Source organism: Pelobates fuscus, chromosome 5 (assembly GCF_036172605.1).
Source record: "Pelobates fuscus isolate aPelFus1 chromosome 5, aPelFus1.pri, whole genome shotgun sequence".
In the NCBI taxonomy this organism is placed as follows: domain Eukaryota; kingdom Metazoa; phylum Chordata; class Amphibia; order Anura; family Pelobatidae; genus Pelobates; species Pelobates fuscus.
This window is the reverse complement of record NC_086321.1, coordinates 73469811-73486503: the sequence shown is the minus strand read 5'-3', so window position 1 is coordinate 73486503 and position 16693 is coordinate 73469811. Positions and strand designations below refer to the sequence as shown.

Here is a 16693-nt window from a genome sequence, read left to right as displayed (position 1 = left end):
CAAATGTAAAAAATTAACACTTTGCCACAGACCCTTCTGACTTGAAGTGACAAGTAACTTTTAAGGCATGGCTAGTAGTTGTAGGACTGGAAATTTCAAGCTGTGCTAAAATGCTTTTTATGATCTTTAAAATACACAGGCTTTTGTTGGCATATCATTTTTTGCCGCTAATATTTTACTGTTAGCAATGCACAAATATCACAATTTTATTCTTTTTATAGATCTGCTCCAGGTTCAGCATATGTCTCTTAAAGATATACAGAATAAGTATCTACTGCAAAATGGGTCATGTTGGAATGCTAGCAAATCTCTAAAATCTATTTTTCACCTCCCAACATATACTGCTTCCTTCTATCTTTTTGACAGCACTTTTATACTGTCACAGAGGGTACAATGCATACTGTAAGCTTGCTTTGACATTTGTTATATGCAGCTCTCATGCAATGGATGTTAGAGTAACCTTTACCTCAATCAGTAGAATCTTACACATGCTCAGCAGAGGGCACCCTTAACCCCTTAAGGACGCAGCTTCAAAAACTGGACTTACCCTTAAGGACACAAGCATTTTTTGCTGTTTGTGTTCAACCTCTGTTTGCATTTTTCTTATTTATTACACCAACACATGTTATATATCGTTTTTTAAAGGACAAAAAGGGCTTTAATCTGACGTGACATATACATATATAAATTATTTATTATTTAAAAAAAAAAAAATGAAATAAATTGTTTTTTTTCATAGTTTAGGCAATAATAACGTGTGTATAATAAGCGCAGCTTAAGGAAAGTAATTTAAAAAATATTCAATTAGTTGTTCTGATTTTCAGAGTACATAATATGTCTAGGATTTCAGCTTATTTTTAAAGTTACAGGTCACAAAATACAAGGAGTAAAAACTTTTTTTTAATGTGGAGTTTTTTTTAGAATTTGGCATGTTTGTCTTGTAAGCTTAATAGTCATCACAGAAAGCAAAATTGCTGCACAAAAGTATATATTTATATAAAGCACACATGACAGGCTATTTACCAAAGGGTATTCTGACACTTTTTACGTAGCCATTTCGCTGTCAATCTCTGCTAAATCGTGTAGTAAAATAGTTTTTTTCAGATTTCTAACATACACACATAAAACAAGGATTTTTAATGTGTATTTCATAAAGTTGATATATACTACTGCTGTAGAAAACCCCATATTGTTTTCAGCCATATCAACAGAGTAAAATGATACCCCCAATCTATGTCTTTGCCACTATCCTGTGAAGTTACAGTGCCATAAAAGAGACCTGACCATTTCAGTTTTCACAGTGATAATTTTGATAGATTAATTTGATGGAGCAAGTCTCATTTTGGGGCATTGTAGCAGTTTAACCGTTGAATTTATCCCTCAATGACCTACCATTGGTGAAAGTAGACACTACAGTGTATCTCATATGGTATATATTGTGCCTTAACGTGATGCCATTTTTTCACCAGTTTATGTCAAACTTATATTTTTTTTGTGCATTTTTTACATACACATTACATTTTTTGGGGTCATTTTTCAAGTCTGGTATGTGCCACTGTGATCAAAACCCCATAAGTATGCTCAGCAAACTCTTCTGAATAAAACAATACCCCCAATGTATGTCTTTGACACTATCCTGTGAAGCTACAGTGCCTTAAACGAGTCCTGACCATTACAGTTTTTACAATTAGAATTTTGATAAATGGATTTTGTGTCTCTATATCACATTTTAGGGCATTGTAGCAGTTTGACAGTTAAAATTACTCCATAAATGCATACCATTTGTGAAGGTAGACACCACGGGCTATGTCATATGGTATATTTTGAGCTTTATTATACAGTTATGTTAGCACCAATTACTTTCAAATGTTATCATATTGTTTTATTTTTGCATTTTTATACACACATGTTGTATTTTAGTAGTTAATTATGGAAACTTGATATATGTTACTGTAAATTAAATCACAAAATTATTCTCAGCTATATTTCCTGAGTACAAAATTACCCCCTTTGTACACCTTAGCCAGGTTTTTGTGAAAAAATACAGGGCTAAAATCATACCCGGCCCATTACAGTTTTTTTTAAATGGCAAATTGACGAATGGTCATTGCTTCATTTTGGGGCATTTTAGTCGCTCATATATTTAATTAACGCCACTAATGCATACCATTTACAAAAGTGGACAACATGGGGACCCTCATATAACATATTATAAGCTTTATTGAAGTGACATTTTGTTACCATTTTGTTTCAAAGTTTGTGGTATTCATTTTTATTTTAACATTTTTACATACACATAGTATTTTTGATGATTATTTTTTAAATATCCTGTTTCCCACTGTCATAAAATTATCTTAGCTGTACTCAGCAACATATTCTCAGTACAAATATACCCCATATGCATATCTTTGGAAAGTAGCGATCTTAATATTAATCTAAATCTCTAATCCTAAACCAAGCCCTAATTCTAAACCAAATCCTAATCCCAAATCTAAACCTCAATCAAATAATAAACCATTACCACAATCCTAACCCATAACGTAATCCCATGTGTAACCCTAATTATAACCTTAATCCGAATCTCAATCCTACCTTTAGCAATAGTGTTAAAATGATTCCCCCTGCTGGTGTCAGCCGAGGAATTTCCTTGCTATATTCAGCAAGGGATGCCCGTGCTGACCCTAATCCTAATCTGAACCATAATCTGAATCCTAATCTGAAACATAATCCCAATACTACAATTAATTATAAACCTAATCTTAAACATAAACTTAATAATAAACCCAGTAATAAACCTGATAATAAATCTAGTACTTATGCTAAACCGAATAATAATCCTTAATTGTAATCCTTAATTTAATCTTAATCCCAACGGTTTCCCTCTACTAATATCAGTGCTGATATTAGTAAAGGGATTTTTAACTAAAACACAGTGGTATGTTGCTGCCATCTACTGGCTATTTTCAGTATTGCAGTCTCCCATCTCTTACATTGAAGACATTATGCCCAATGCAATGCGATCTGTGCTGGGCAACTAAAAATGCCCAGCACTGATCAGAATGGCATTGGGGCATAGAGGGTGATCCTCCAGGGTTTGTTCAGACCCTGGGGGTCTCCCAAGCACCAGATCACCTGAGAGAATGACTGTAGCTGAGCTTGATCGCTCAGCTGCAGTCTTCTTTGTGGATTTAAATGGCTACATGCAGTGCTAACTTTCAGCACTGCATGCAGCTCATTAAAAAGTCTGGGGCCACTAAAAATGGCCCCAACTAACAGAGGGGACCCCCAGGTTTCTAATGATACCTGGGTTTCCTAGTGTGAGCAGGGATTTAACCCTGCTCACACTACATTGCTGTCTATGGGGATTTAAATCCCCATTAAAAGAGCTGCTTGCCGACCTCACTTTGAGCTCTGCATGCAGCTCATCAAAAAACCTGGGGCCACTAAAAATGGCCCCAGCTGACAGAGGGGAGACCCAGGTTTCTAATGATACCTGGGTTTCCTGGTGTGAGCAGGGATTTAACCCTGCTTACACCACAATCTAGATATAGGCATTTAAATGCCTATTTAAGCAGATACATGCCGCGCTGACTTCCAGCACTGCATGCAACTCATCAAAAAGGCTGGGGTCACTAAAAATGTCCCCAGCTGATAGAGGGGAGCCCCAGGTTTCCATTGATACCTGGAACTCCCTTGTGTTAGCAGGGATTTAACCCTGATCACACCAAATTGTAATAGTGGGGATTTAAATCCCCATTTAAATGCTTGTTTGCAGCGCTCTCTTTGAGCTCTGCAAACAGAGCATCAGTCAGTCTGGGGCCATTAATTCTGGCCCCAGGTGAGAGAGGGGAGCCCCAGGAATCAAATGATACCTGGGGCTCATAGTTACCAGCAAGGTAATAGACCCTGCTGGAAAAATACTGCATGACGCAAATGTTCCATCATGCGTCCTTAAGGGTAGGACCAGCATGACGTAAAATTTCCCTCATGCGTCCTTAAGGGGTTAAAGTTTATTGGGGTAAGCACTGCACAAGAATTCTTTCTATTTCATTATGCAACATGTTCCTTTGTGGGTAAACATGCAGTTTTAGGAAAACAACTGTTGTGTTGTGCAAATTGCAATTTTCTTGTATCTTTATAAAATCCATTTAATTACTTCCTTTGCATTGTTAAGGCTATCTGTGTAATATGTTGTTTCTATCGTTTCACACTTGTTCATTCTAATGGTTCAGTAACACATTTGCGTAACTGTGATGCCTCTAATTACACTAAAATCTATGGCGTTTTTTTTATATTCACCAGCTCCAGCAGTAGCACCAAATTTTACTGTAGAAAGAACATCTTCAGAGTCTGTGCATATAAAATGGGATACCATTCCAGACAAAGAGCTCCGAGGCTTCCTGCAGGGATATGTTGTTTATGTTGTTAAGCAGGAACAAGATACGCCTCATGCTGACGCCAAAGACTTGGGTAAACCTGATTTTATTGTTCAATATCCTCATTCAAAATATTTATTTTGCATGCAAATGTACTTGTTCTCAAATATTTCATTTATATTGTGATATAAAAATAGCATTAAACCAGTCTATGTTGTCTATGTTGTATGTTGTAGCTAGCTAGGTATAAAAAAAAATAAACATGTATGTGTGTGCGTGTGTGTGTGTGTATATATATATATATATTTTTATTTTTTTATATATATATTTTTTATATATATAGTTTCTAGATTTTAAAATGTTTCTTGTTTTCAGGTTAGGGCATCATACTTGGGACTCTACGTTTAAGGAGCAGATATGGTTCAACATAATAAATGTAGTTGTCTGCATATGGCAAATGGTTAAAGGGATACTATGTGCGAGGACTACAAAGCTGTATTCCTGGCACTATAGCTCCCTCTGCCTTCCCCCTCCATCACGACACCCCACCAGGGTGAATAAAGGGCTTTATTTATTTGTGTTAGTATCTCAAATTGAATGTCAGTAATTCTGCTGCTTATTGAAATGAGACGCGTGAAATTAGAGGATGGCTTGCTTAACCAATTCTGTATGTCAAATGACTGCAACTGCTGAAAATAACAATAGATCCATCTCGTGATTTAAAGATTTCCTATTGTGCCAATCATTCTCTCAATTACTAGCATTCACATATTAAGATGAAGGATAATGGAAAATGATATTCTTGCCAACATTCTTTTCTTTCCTATTCTGTAAGTGTTTTTTAGAAGTGCTGTCCTTTGCACCTGTCAGTCAGCAGAAAGAGAGGAGGAGAGAAAAACCTTTTTTCTCTTTATCTTCCTCTGACATAATATGTGCCTTGGCAGTGCCAGGACTGAACTGGATTGTCATGTCAAATAGTACATCTTCCAAATGCATTTAAAAAAAAATAACAAACGCGAGTTATAGGTTATATACAGTGTTTTATTTTTGACTGTTCTCCTTTTAAATTAGATTGATTACCTTATATTTGTCTTCAGGCGAAAAGCGTGACACGTTGACATTGTTTTTCATAGTTTGATCATTTGTTAATTATTGAAATCCCTAAATCTCTACAAGAATAACCACCCTATTTTTTCTTCTTGTTTTCTTAATGTATTGTTATTTCTTATTATATATAATGTTTTAAACTACGGTAAATAAAAACCGTATTTGATGAGAATAACCACCCTTGAGGATTTCATTTTAGAGACATGTTTTCATGGTTTATTAATAAGATCAGTGTGAATTTCAGGCAGAACTTTTAATTGAAACACTTTTATATGTTTGCTTAATTGCTTTTTGTTTTTGTTTTGAAGTTTTACATGCGGAGAAGAAAGAGATAAAAAATGTCACTGACCCAACGCAAACAAACATGACAATAGGAGGTCTTCAGGGTGGAACAAGTTATTACCTGGGATTTGTGGCCTATACCAGGGGCGGGCAAGGACTGATGAATGTATTGAATGTAGTGACCAATGACAATGGTAAGTTTTACGTTTTCACTTACTACCTATATCCAGGTCTATATAGATGAACTAAAGTGATCAGCATAACAGTCTACTTCTACTACAGCAAAAGGTTCTGAATAGACCATGAATAAATTAGGCTTAAGTGTATTCAATATGCACTAGAAGAATACTTAGTGTCACACATGAGGTTTTGATGACATTCCAAACAAATATCATTTGCATACAGAAATCCCTCATACTCTGCACTTTAATTTCGAAGTCACTGGCTCTTAACTAGGGACTCTAATAAAGTAATTTTCACACAGCCACCATTCCTTTTCCATTCCTCTAGTCATAGGTGGTCTGTTTACATGAACAGACCTTCACTCGTTTGCCTGTCGAATTTACAGATACACTGCTTAAAACATGCCCCGGTTCCATCAAAAGATACTGTATTTTAATAATCCACACTTTATGCCACTATTATTATTATTTATAAATCACCAACAAGTTCCGTAGCGCTGTACAATGGGTAACCAAGATAAATTGATGATTATGCTACACAGTGTGTAATAGTTCCCTTTTTATGTTATTCTTCTGTTGTATTTTCTTTGTTTTACAATTACTAAGATTTTTAAAGAGAGCCATGTGCACATACATTCCCTAATTGCTATGAAATGTCAAGGTCTAAACATTGGAAGATGCCTTCTTGTTGGGAGTTATATCTTATGATGTACAGCAAAGCTAACACATACTGGTTATCATATAAAACCAGTTTAGAATGCACAATCTGACACCAAGGATTTAATATCTTAATAAATTATGCTATAATTTTTTTAAACTTTTTTTTGCAGCTATGGGTCTGATTCTTGCCATTCTTATTCCAATTGTGATTGCTGTTCTACTGAGTATACTGACAAGTACTATATGTTATCAAAAAAGAGAATGGTAAGATTCTTTGTGTATTGAGTAGTATGATGGGGGAGATTTTAGATAAAAAATTAAAATGTGATCTCAATCAATGATTAGTCAAACATGCCTGTTGGAGTTTTAATGTGACTTTTCTTGTGGCAATAAATTGTGAAAAGGTTTAAAATATCAAGCTAGTGGCTTAATTTAAACCAGATCGGGCTCCATTCAAGGTGCAAGATCTTATCTTCAAATTAAAGTTCAAAGCTAATCGCAGGAATTAACAAATTAAAGGGAGGAACAATCCATGCACCCATGTGTTAAGTTTAATGTATAGGTTGGTTTAGGTAAGGGCTCAACAAATCCCAGGCACCAGGTCGCCATGTGTGGCGTATATGTCTTTCATTGTGTGTGTGTGTCTATGTCTGTCATGGGGTGAGTGTGTGTATGTCTGTCGTTGTGCATCTGTCATTGTGAGTCTGTCTGTCATGGTGTATTTAGGTGACTTCTGTTCACAAAGGAATGGTGTTTTTACTCACCCTATTTTTACCCACACCATGCTGGTCTCCCCTCGACTGGCCCTGCTTCTGTGGCTGAGATTATCAAGCTTGATTATCTCAGCCAATTCAATGTTTTGGCTGCAAAACGCTGCACCAATACATCTCCTCATAGAGATGCATTAATTCAATCCATCTATTTGGGGAGCGTTCAGCATCTCACTGTGCAGCACTGACACAGGAATCACCTCTAATGACCCTCTAAGTGACGGTCACTAGGAGGCAATGTAAACACTGCCTTTTCTCTGAAAAGGCAGTGTTTACATTGAAAAGTCTGCATGGACTGGCTTATAGACACCAGAACCACTACATTAAGCTGTGGTGGTCCTGGTGACTAGAGTGACCCTTTAAGAATTGTATTTTAAAATCTGGCTCCTAACTTTTTTTAGCTGGTTTATAAATTAAAAGCAAATTTGTCAAGTCCTGATTTAGGTTGTAGTTAGTTGTGCTGATTTTTTTTTTTATTTTTATTTTTATTTATTTATTAAATACTGCTGTGCATGATGTTAATAAGATGGCAAATGTTTCTGGCTTTCTGAGGTAGAAAGTTGTCAGTTGTAGCAAAACTCTAAAACTTGTAAAGTCTATAAAACTGCATACAAGATAAAAAAAAAAATAGCTTTACGCTTATTGTGACATATGTCAATCCTTACATGTTAAGATTTGAAAAGCTCCTATATATTGCCTTATCTTGAGCAGCAACAATTTGTGTCCAGTGCAGGAAACATTCTCCAAGCCAGCTATGCTTTTAGTTTGGCTAAATTAAATTTAAAATTCACTATGTGTTTTCATTTTAATGAAGAACCCTGTTTGTGTAATTTATTACTCTCTATTTGAAGACCATTTGGTAACTTTTTTATGTGGCAGTCTGATAATTTAAAGAGATAATTTTTTTTTTTTTTCCCCAGTGCATTAATTTTGTCAATTAACTTCTTTTCCCTTTCACTTTTAAGGATTAAGGAGACATTTTACCCAGACATACCAAATCCAGAAAATAGTAAAGCTTTGCAGTTTCAGAAGAATGTCACTGAGGTAATAATCCATCCTGTATTATGTGTTCATTTAAAATATTATGCACAGAGCCAGGGTTATAGGTTAACTTCCACCCGACAAGATACCAAATTAACTCCACTCCCCTTCCTAAATTAAAATATTACTGAAACTGGATACGAACCATTTCCTATAGCGGTAACATCTCTCATTACATATGACCATCTCTCATTACATATGACCATCTCTCATTACATATGACCATCTCTCACCACATCTACGATTGTATCACGTCGTATCTACAAATCACATGGTACATTTACTCATACAGAACGGCTATATAACATACAATGTAGCATCCTTAGAGACTATAGTATGCCTTTTCTTGCTTATGTTAGGCAGCAATACAGACCCTTTATCTAGGATAAAATACTGTATAAAAACATGGTATTTAACTTCTTTGTGGGGCACTAATATAAAACAGTATTGAAGCATGTTTTTCCATAAGCATTGCCAATAAAAAGTGAAAATAAGCGGATATTACAGATGGCAAAAAATGTAAGTTAAAATACAGCAATGCACGCAATACTCCATGTTGCCATGCCTTCCTCTGTTCTATGTGCTGAGCATCAATAAACTAAGAACTTCATTGATGACCGTTACAATGTTCTTCAACCACACTGCACCTGAATGGATCTCATATTTATTATTATTATTATTATTATTATTACTGGTATTTATATTGTGCCAGCATATTCCGTAGCGCTTTACAATATTATCAAAGGGGGGGATTTAACAATAAATGAGACCATTATAAAAACGTACATTCTCGGTCTCTCCGCTCTGCCCCTGACCGTCTCCTGTCTGCTGCTCGCACCTGTACAGTCAACTCACGCTTGCAGAACTTCTCGCGGGTGGCCTGCCTACCACCATTAAGCTCTCCCCTAGTCTTCAATCATTTAAAAAGTGCCTCAGAACCCATTTGTTTAGGAAAGCTTATGGCCTCCCAGCGTAACCTCTACCTCACATACCTGTCCCAGCACTCTAGTCTCTCCTCCAGCTCTGCTTGACTCCACCTTGTTTAATTGCTACCTCCTGTCCTGTTGGGTTTTACACCCCAGCTTGACTGTAAGCTGGTTTGAGCAGGGCCCCCTTTACCCATTGTTTGGGGCATACCTACGGATCAGTAAGGAGATATAGGAGGGGCTAGAATTGGTCAGTGCGTTTTTTAGGTGTGGATTAGTACCTTGAATTGACTCCTATAGGATACAGGAAGCCAATGTAAGGGCGGTATTTCTATACATTCACATACACTCCCTTTACCTATACAACCTTTCTCCTGACGGTTATCTAAACCAGTATTTCCCAACCCAGTCCTCAAGGCACACCTACCAGTCCAGGATTTAAGGATTACCCAGTTTTGTCTAAGGTGTTTTTAGAAAAAAAGAGAAAAAACACCTTAGACACAACTGGGTCACCCCTAAATTCTGGACTGGTAGGTGTGCCTTGAGGGCTGGGTTGGGAAACACTGATCTAAACTATCTAAACGTAATGATCTGCCACATCCTTAAATATGTAATAAAGAAGATTTCCCAGTCATCAGGTGAAGGCTAGATTACTGTTAGGTAGCCTGTTAATTTGTTCAATCCACAAAGGTATGCGCATCTACTATATTGCACAGTGACATATGCATTATATTTTACGTTTTTTTTTTTTTTTTTTTACACAAGGGATTGTTTTGTAAATACTCGTATAATATTCTGCTCCAGATAGTTTTTTTTTTTTAGTATTTTTCTTATGCGATCTTGTTGCTCATATTTGTCAAAAAAATTCTAGACTTGTGTATACAAATTTCACCATTCTCCTAACCAACCTATATCTTAATGTGCTTTTTATTTTTAACCATTCAAGGGCAACAAAAATGTCAAAGTATTGGAGATGAACCCATGCACCCCAAACAATGTGGAAGTTGTGCAAACCATCCCTAAAGTCCTGGATACTGAACTAAATTCTCCAATCACTGATGATCTTATTAAGCTTCCAGAGGATGGCTTGGAAACAACTGATAATCATGTGGTTGTTTCTTACTGCCCACCTGCAACTAATGAGGATACATCTCATGCAGAACTGGACCATTCTGGGGTTTCCTCCCAGGTCGTCTATATTGATGTGCAGTCCATGTATCAGCCACAGGGAAATTCAGAAGAAGAACTTGAAAATGATTTGGACACTGCTGGTTACAAGCCACAAATGCATCTTGCTATTAATACTGTGAATATGGACAGCTGTGTATCTTCAGAGGATACCTTGGCAGAAGCATCAGGATACAGACCTCAGGGGAACCCCCAAACCTGGGCTGCGGAGTCTCCAGGTTCTCCATCATCTTTGGAAAGTAACATTGATAATGCTTCGTTTGGAAGTCCGTGCTCTGTTAACTCAAGACATTTTCTCATCCCTCCTGTGGATGATAAAGACTCCCTTAAACCTACTCACGTTGGGTGGTCTATTAGTTCTCTGTTTCAGAACAAGCAAGATGACTGAATCTGGAAACAGTGAAGCAAACAAGCTTTCTGTACTTGTTACACAATATAACATAGAAGGAAGGAACTATGTATTTGGAGTAGTTTGCCCACTTTTAGTGAAATGTTTTATTTTATTTTTTTCCTTCCATTTTTGTGTCCCAAAAAACAAGTGGATCGCTTGTGATGGGATATAGACACTTTGTATGAGATATTCTTTTAAAGTAGCAAAAAGATCAGTGCCACCTACTGATTAAAATTTTTTGGGCAGGGTGTACTTTTTTTTTTTTTTTTTGCTAATATGCCCATAAACCCCCTATAAGATATTCTACTTTCTTTTAAAAATCATTTTAAGAGGGGGCAGCACCAATACTCACTAATTTGTTGCATTTCGTTTTTTGTAATGCACTTCGTAATGTTCAGTGGCCAGTTTTTGAAGAGACTGTATATTTTCTTTAATTAGCAACAGTTTGTGTAAAATATGCACTTTATTGTTTTTGTTTGGTTTTTTTTTTGTCACACAAAATTCCACTTTTTTTTTGCATTCATGTGGTCTTTTTGGTTTTGTAATATTTCTTATGTTTTTGTTTTTTTAATCAAATGGGCAATATGGTTTGTTCATCAGGGTATTTTTGTCGTTTTCTCAGTAGTTTGGTTTCTTATCCTCCCTGTAAGCTGAAACAGGGAGGTCAGTCTGATCAGAAATCCTACATGCATGATACCTCTAGTGGTGTAACAGCTGAATTCCTGATCACAGTTCTCTTAACTTGCCTGAGGGAGGAATATTTAGCTCCACACACTCTCCGTCCTTTTTACAGAAATCCGTCTCCCTTTTGCCTGTGACCACATTCATTCATTCATTCATTTATTCATTTATTTTCTGGAGGAAGAGGGATCTGTGCAGCACCCAAATATACATTTTGCAGGATATGTGTCGCCATTTAATTGAGTACATGCATGGAGGGTGAACACTGCAGGGCTCTAATAATCTTATTTGATGTTTAATTCATGGACAATTGTCACTTCATACATTTATATACCTTTGTTCAGACAGTTTTTGGAAACCAGCAGTTGGTTTCTATGGTCACCCCTGCTTTACTCCCTGCACAGTGCAATAACATCATCAATTTGACAAAGATCAGTATCAGAGCGGTCAGAAAAAGATGTGTGGGGATATAATTGGTAGGATTTGCTCCTTATGCTTTTCAGGCATTGCAACTGAGTTTACGAAGACCATAGAGATTATCTGTCCACTACAAACATTGTCCGACTGAAGGTGCATGTGTATGACTGAGTGAACCTGCCATATACTAAATTTATGGATGAGGTTTTTCTAATTTTTACATATACTAAATGAAAAATAAATCTGTTTTCTTTCACGATTTGATGAAAGGATTATTATATTAAAAATAATTGAGGTTTTAATTTTGAAGCATCCCAGGTCAACAAAATATTTGTCATGGTTATGATGGTAATGTTTAATTTGTCCTTTTTTTTTAGCAGTATTTTTTTTTATTTTTTTTTTTAAGTTGTCTTTAACTAAAACTTGATTTTGGTAAGCTAAAATGTGTTAATCATGACATCCCGTCATGTGTGTAATGTCATGTGTTTTGTTGCTCATGTTGTTTTACAGCAGATGAGATGTATATCTACCAGAAATGTGGTATAGAAATCTAAAATCGTGTGACAAATCACAATTTATTTTCTTTTTTCCAATAGACCTTTGTGGCTATAAACAGTCCTCATTTTTAGGATGGAACATAAATCTACTTTAAACTAATGGGTCTATACTTTTTATATGGTCATCTGGCAGCTAAGTACATAGTAGTCTGAAATTTGTACATAAGCATGATTATAATCTATTCTACCTACGTACTTTGTAGATTTCCAGCCAGGATGTGGGGTTGTAGTTCATGGGTAAAGTTCTAACAAGCTAGTCAATGGAGAAAGCTTTCACTGTTTGAAAAGAGTATTGTTCTTGTATGACGCTGTGTAGTCCATGTTATATGTAGTATTGTCTTCTACAAAGGATGCTGGGAAATGCACAGAGCCTCCACATACAGTAATTGTATCTCATATTGTAAAATATCTTTATATGAAGCTAGTGTAAAACCTGAAACACTACAATGAATAACTGTTTCCAAATGGAGAATGTAAATTATTTACAAAATTATGCATATTTATACAACAAATTATTCTGTTATGAAAATGATCTTTTCTTGCTCTTCAGGTATATTTACCTTAACCCATATTCATTATGGTGTTGTTCTACAAGTCATTGATTGTAAATGGCGGTCACATACTCAAGAAAAGCTAGCATGTGCTTCTGAACGGTTTGTTTAAATATGTGTTCTCTCCATGCTACACACTATGGAAACCAATCAAATCGCTAAATACACTAAAATGCAGTTCTATTGTGTGTCCTATATACAATAAGGTTTCACACTTGCAACATATCTCCCAGCATGTTGTGCAGCTAGCTTGCAGCATGATAGACTAAATGTTTGTCACGAGTAATTGTCTGAGTGACTTAAATGGTCACAATAATTCTGGAATTCTGTTACCTGTGTGTAGTTGAAGGACTGAGTGAATGTATGATTTTAAAATTTAAAATCTGTTGTGTTAAACAGACTGACGGTGACACTTTATGGAAATAAAGAAGTGTTGCAATGCTTGAATAACTACATGTGTGGCTGCAGTGAATATCCTTTATAATGTTCAGTTACACATAGATGCTGTACCTTTAATTATAAAATGTAAAGTATTGTTTTCAAAATTTGTTTTAAAAAAATACACCTCTAATTGCTGTTAGACTGACATCCACTAGAGGCACTTCCTAATTAAGACATTGGAAAATCAAATCAAAGGTCTTCACGTAGTGTTGTACAGCATTTTTTTTTCTTCCAAGTCTAGTAAAGATGATGATCATGTTACATCCCTTTTTATGTGAACCATTGCATAGGCAATTGAGACATTTTAAAATATATTTTGACTGTTCTATGGCAGGACAAATGGCTACACAAAAACTCTTTCCCTCCCCCCATTTCCGTTCACAGACTGCTGCAGTCCATTATTACTTCTATTGGTCTCTCTTCCCTGTATCTCAGCATGCACCAATAGAGCTACTGCCTGATACTTTGTGATTCCAACTATTATTATGCCTTCAATGGGTGTCCCACATGTGTCATGAATGTATTTTCTTAATACTTATCTCCTAACTTTAGTCTGTGACTTCTGTATGTCAAGCCTGCACCCTACAGCAAACTAACTGGCTAAAAGACTGGCTTGACCGTACCCCTACATAGGAAATGTTACAGCCTCTATAGCGGTGAGGACATGCGTCTCTCAATTACATTTTTCTGGGACAGCCTTATTAACTAAAATGCTCTGTATGTGTGTAATGATTATTCACTGTCTGACAATCTGCATTTGATATACACATTTAAAAAAAAAAGTTGGCTTGAATTACACTTCATTGCCTATTCAGTTTTGCATTGGTTACATACAGTAACGAGCTGTCAGTTTAGTTAATGTGTTTCTGCTAGAGAGAACCTGTACAGTAGGCCACACTGCTATGCCATGAAGGCTTTCCCATATGTTTTGTACTTTAACTAAAACATTTATTTTCTTTGTAAGTGGATAGACTTGTGTAACAAAACAAATCAATTGCTATGTATTCTAAAGAAAGCAGTGGATTATTCACTTTCATGTAATGGAACAAACATGTTCATGTTTGCAGTAATTTGTTTTTGTAACCTTTGTATATAAACCTGTTACACATACTCTGTTCTCAAATTAAAGGGACTTTGGATTTGGCAGCAGGGCTCAGATTGAATGATGCTTTCTCCTGGTGGTAGAATGGCATTATACTCCTGATTGCTGCTGCCTAATTGTAGGACACACATACCATGTTGAAGACAGGGCTACACCTCTTCATTTGGTCCACCCATTTTTGGATGGCAGTGTGCTCTTCCAAAGGGAACTTCATTTCTTTGTATGGTCTACAGATGCCTTAAGTAGCAGCTCCACCTATGACGTGTGTATATTGACATTGTATTAAACACATATTGCATTTTTTTTCCTCACAAAAGTGGGCCACTTTATGCCAAAATATTACTTTATTTCTGCTTGTTTGCACTGTGATCTGTAGATGATGACTTTATAAATAAGTTACAGCTTTTTGGCAATTAAATTTTTTTTTTTAAAAATCTTATATTTGTAAAATTATGATGAACTCTAATTTGCACTTATCGTTTTAATTAGTACTAATGGTCAAAAAGTTGTAGTAAATGCAATTACTCTGCAATTTTGTGTTGTGATAACAGATTAGATATTATAATTTTGCATTATGCCGCAGATGTTTTATTTTTGTAATATTTTTTTATTATTAAATCTAGGGAAATAAAACTTTACTATGCAGTTGTTTCCAAACAAGTCCAGTATTTTCTTTGTTATAGCAAAGTAGTATTAAAGAATATGATCTGTAATATATAGTATATCGTGTGTGTATTTTCTAATTAATATCTATCCTTTTTAGTGCATCTCCTGCCTTATACTTGCTCTCTAGGGGCATCCATCATCGGCACCAGCATTTTTGAGCGGAACAGTGCATGAACACGCATTAGCTCTTGATTGTCTGGTTTTTAATTGGGCAGGCTGTACTTCTGGCCAAAATTGGGCCTTATTGACGCCCCCCCTCCCCCCCAAAGCAAGGCTAAGCCAGGACATGCATTGAAAACTGCTATTTACTTATATGCATGCATCACAAAATAATACATGCTGAGGCTGGAATACATGTAATCTTTTATTCAAAAATGTTGTCTTTAATGTTACTCCTCATAGGGTTCTGGGCTGCAGATCCACAGTTTGAGCTCTGCATAATTTACAAGGATACTGTTTGCCACTTTGTTTACTGCGGTTATAAATAATAAATAACTGGTAGTTATTCAGCTGCTGTTGATCTACATCAGGGGTGGGGAACCTTCGGCCCTCCAGATGTTTTGAACTACATCTCCCTTGATGTTTTGCCAGCATTATGGCTGTAAGAGCATTATGGGAGATGTAGTCCAAAACATCTTGAGGGCTGAAGGTTCACCATCCCTGATCTACATGATCCATGGATTGTCCAAGGTTAGTTGGAAAATTAATTTTCTTTTAACAGACTGTGTTCTGCATTTTGCTAGTGATGTCTGCCAGTACCGATCTTCCTATCTGTTTTAATTGGACAGTTTGTAGTTACCTATAAAAGCTGCCTGTGTAACCGTTGGCTTCAGATTCATACAGCAGCCATTATTAGAGCAGATTTTGCTTTAAGGATCTGCTCACACTGATTTGCTGGCTGCTTCTTATTCTTGGTGAGAAAATATAACACAAAACTCCCTAGGGAACAGAATGCAAGCCATGAAGGGCTTCCATTCAATAAAGTAAAGTAACTGCTTCTGATTATTTTTTCATTTATGAAAAACAGTCTGCATTTCTTTGTGTCCACGTGTACAATACACGATTTTTTTCCTAGAAACCATATGAGTTCCCAGAATTAGTTGTCATTTTTTGGCTTGTCTTTATTTCTTTATTTAATGAAAGAGAGAGACGAGGGTAGAGTGTTGTTTAAGATTGTTTTGCGTATCAGCCGTTTTCTCTGAGTTAAACACCTTGCTCAAAAATAATAATCTAAGATTCTTTAAATTATCGTGTCTTTTGTCTGCATTTTCATATCTGTACAAGTGTTCGCCAAACTTATCCTTAGGTCCCACAAACGGGGCAGAATTTATGATATCCATAGATTTAACGCAGAT

The 16693-nt window shown here is 36.0% G+C and overlaps 1 protein-coding gene across 1 annotated transcript in view; it reads left to right on the top strand.

Moving 5' to 3' along the window:
• Positions 1 to 11433, top strand: part of LIFR (LIF receptor subunit alpha) — a 61523-nt gene extending 50090 nt beyond the window's left edge. The window contains exons 16-20 of the mRNA XM_063453990.1: positions 4303 to 4470; positions 5792 to 5959; positions 6778 to 6871; positions 8343 to 8421; positions 10291 to 11433. Of these exons, the coding sequence (XP_063310060.1) occupies positions 4303 to 4470; positions 5792 to 5959; positions 6778 to 6871; positions 8343 to 8421; positions 10291 to 10920 (1139 nt within the window). The 3' untranslated portion in view covers positions 10921 to 11433. The remainder of the gene's footprint in view (positions 1 to 4302; positions 4471 to 5791; positions 5960 to 6777; positions 6872 to 8342; positions 8422 to 10290) is intronic.
• The last annotated feature ends 5260 nt before the right edge of the window (positions 11434 to 16693 follow it).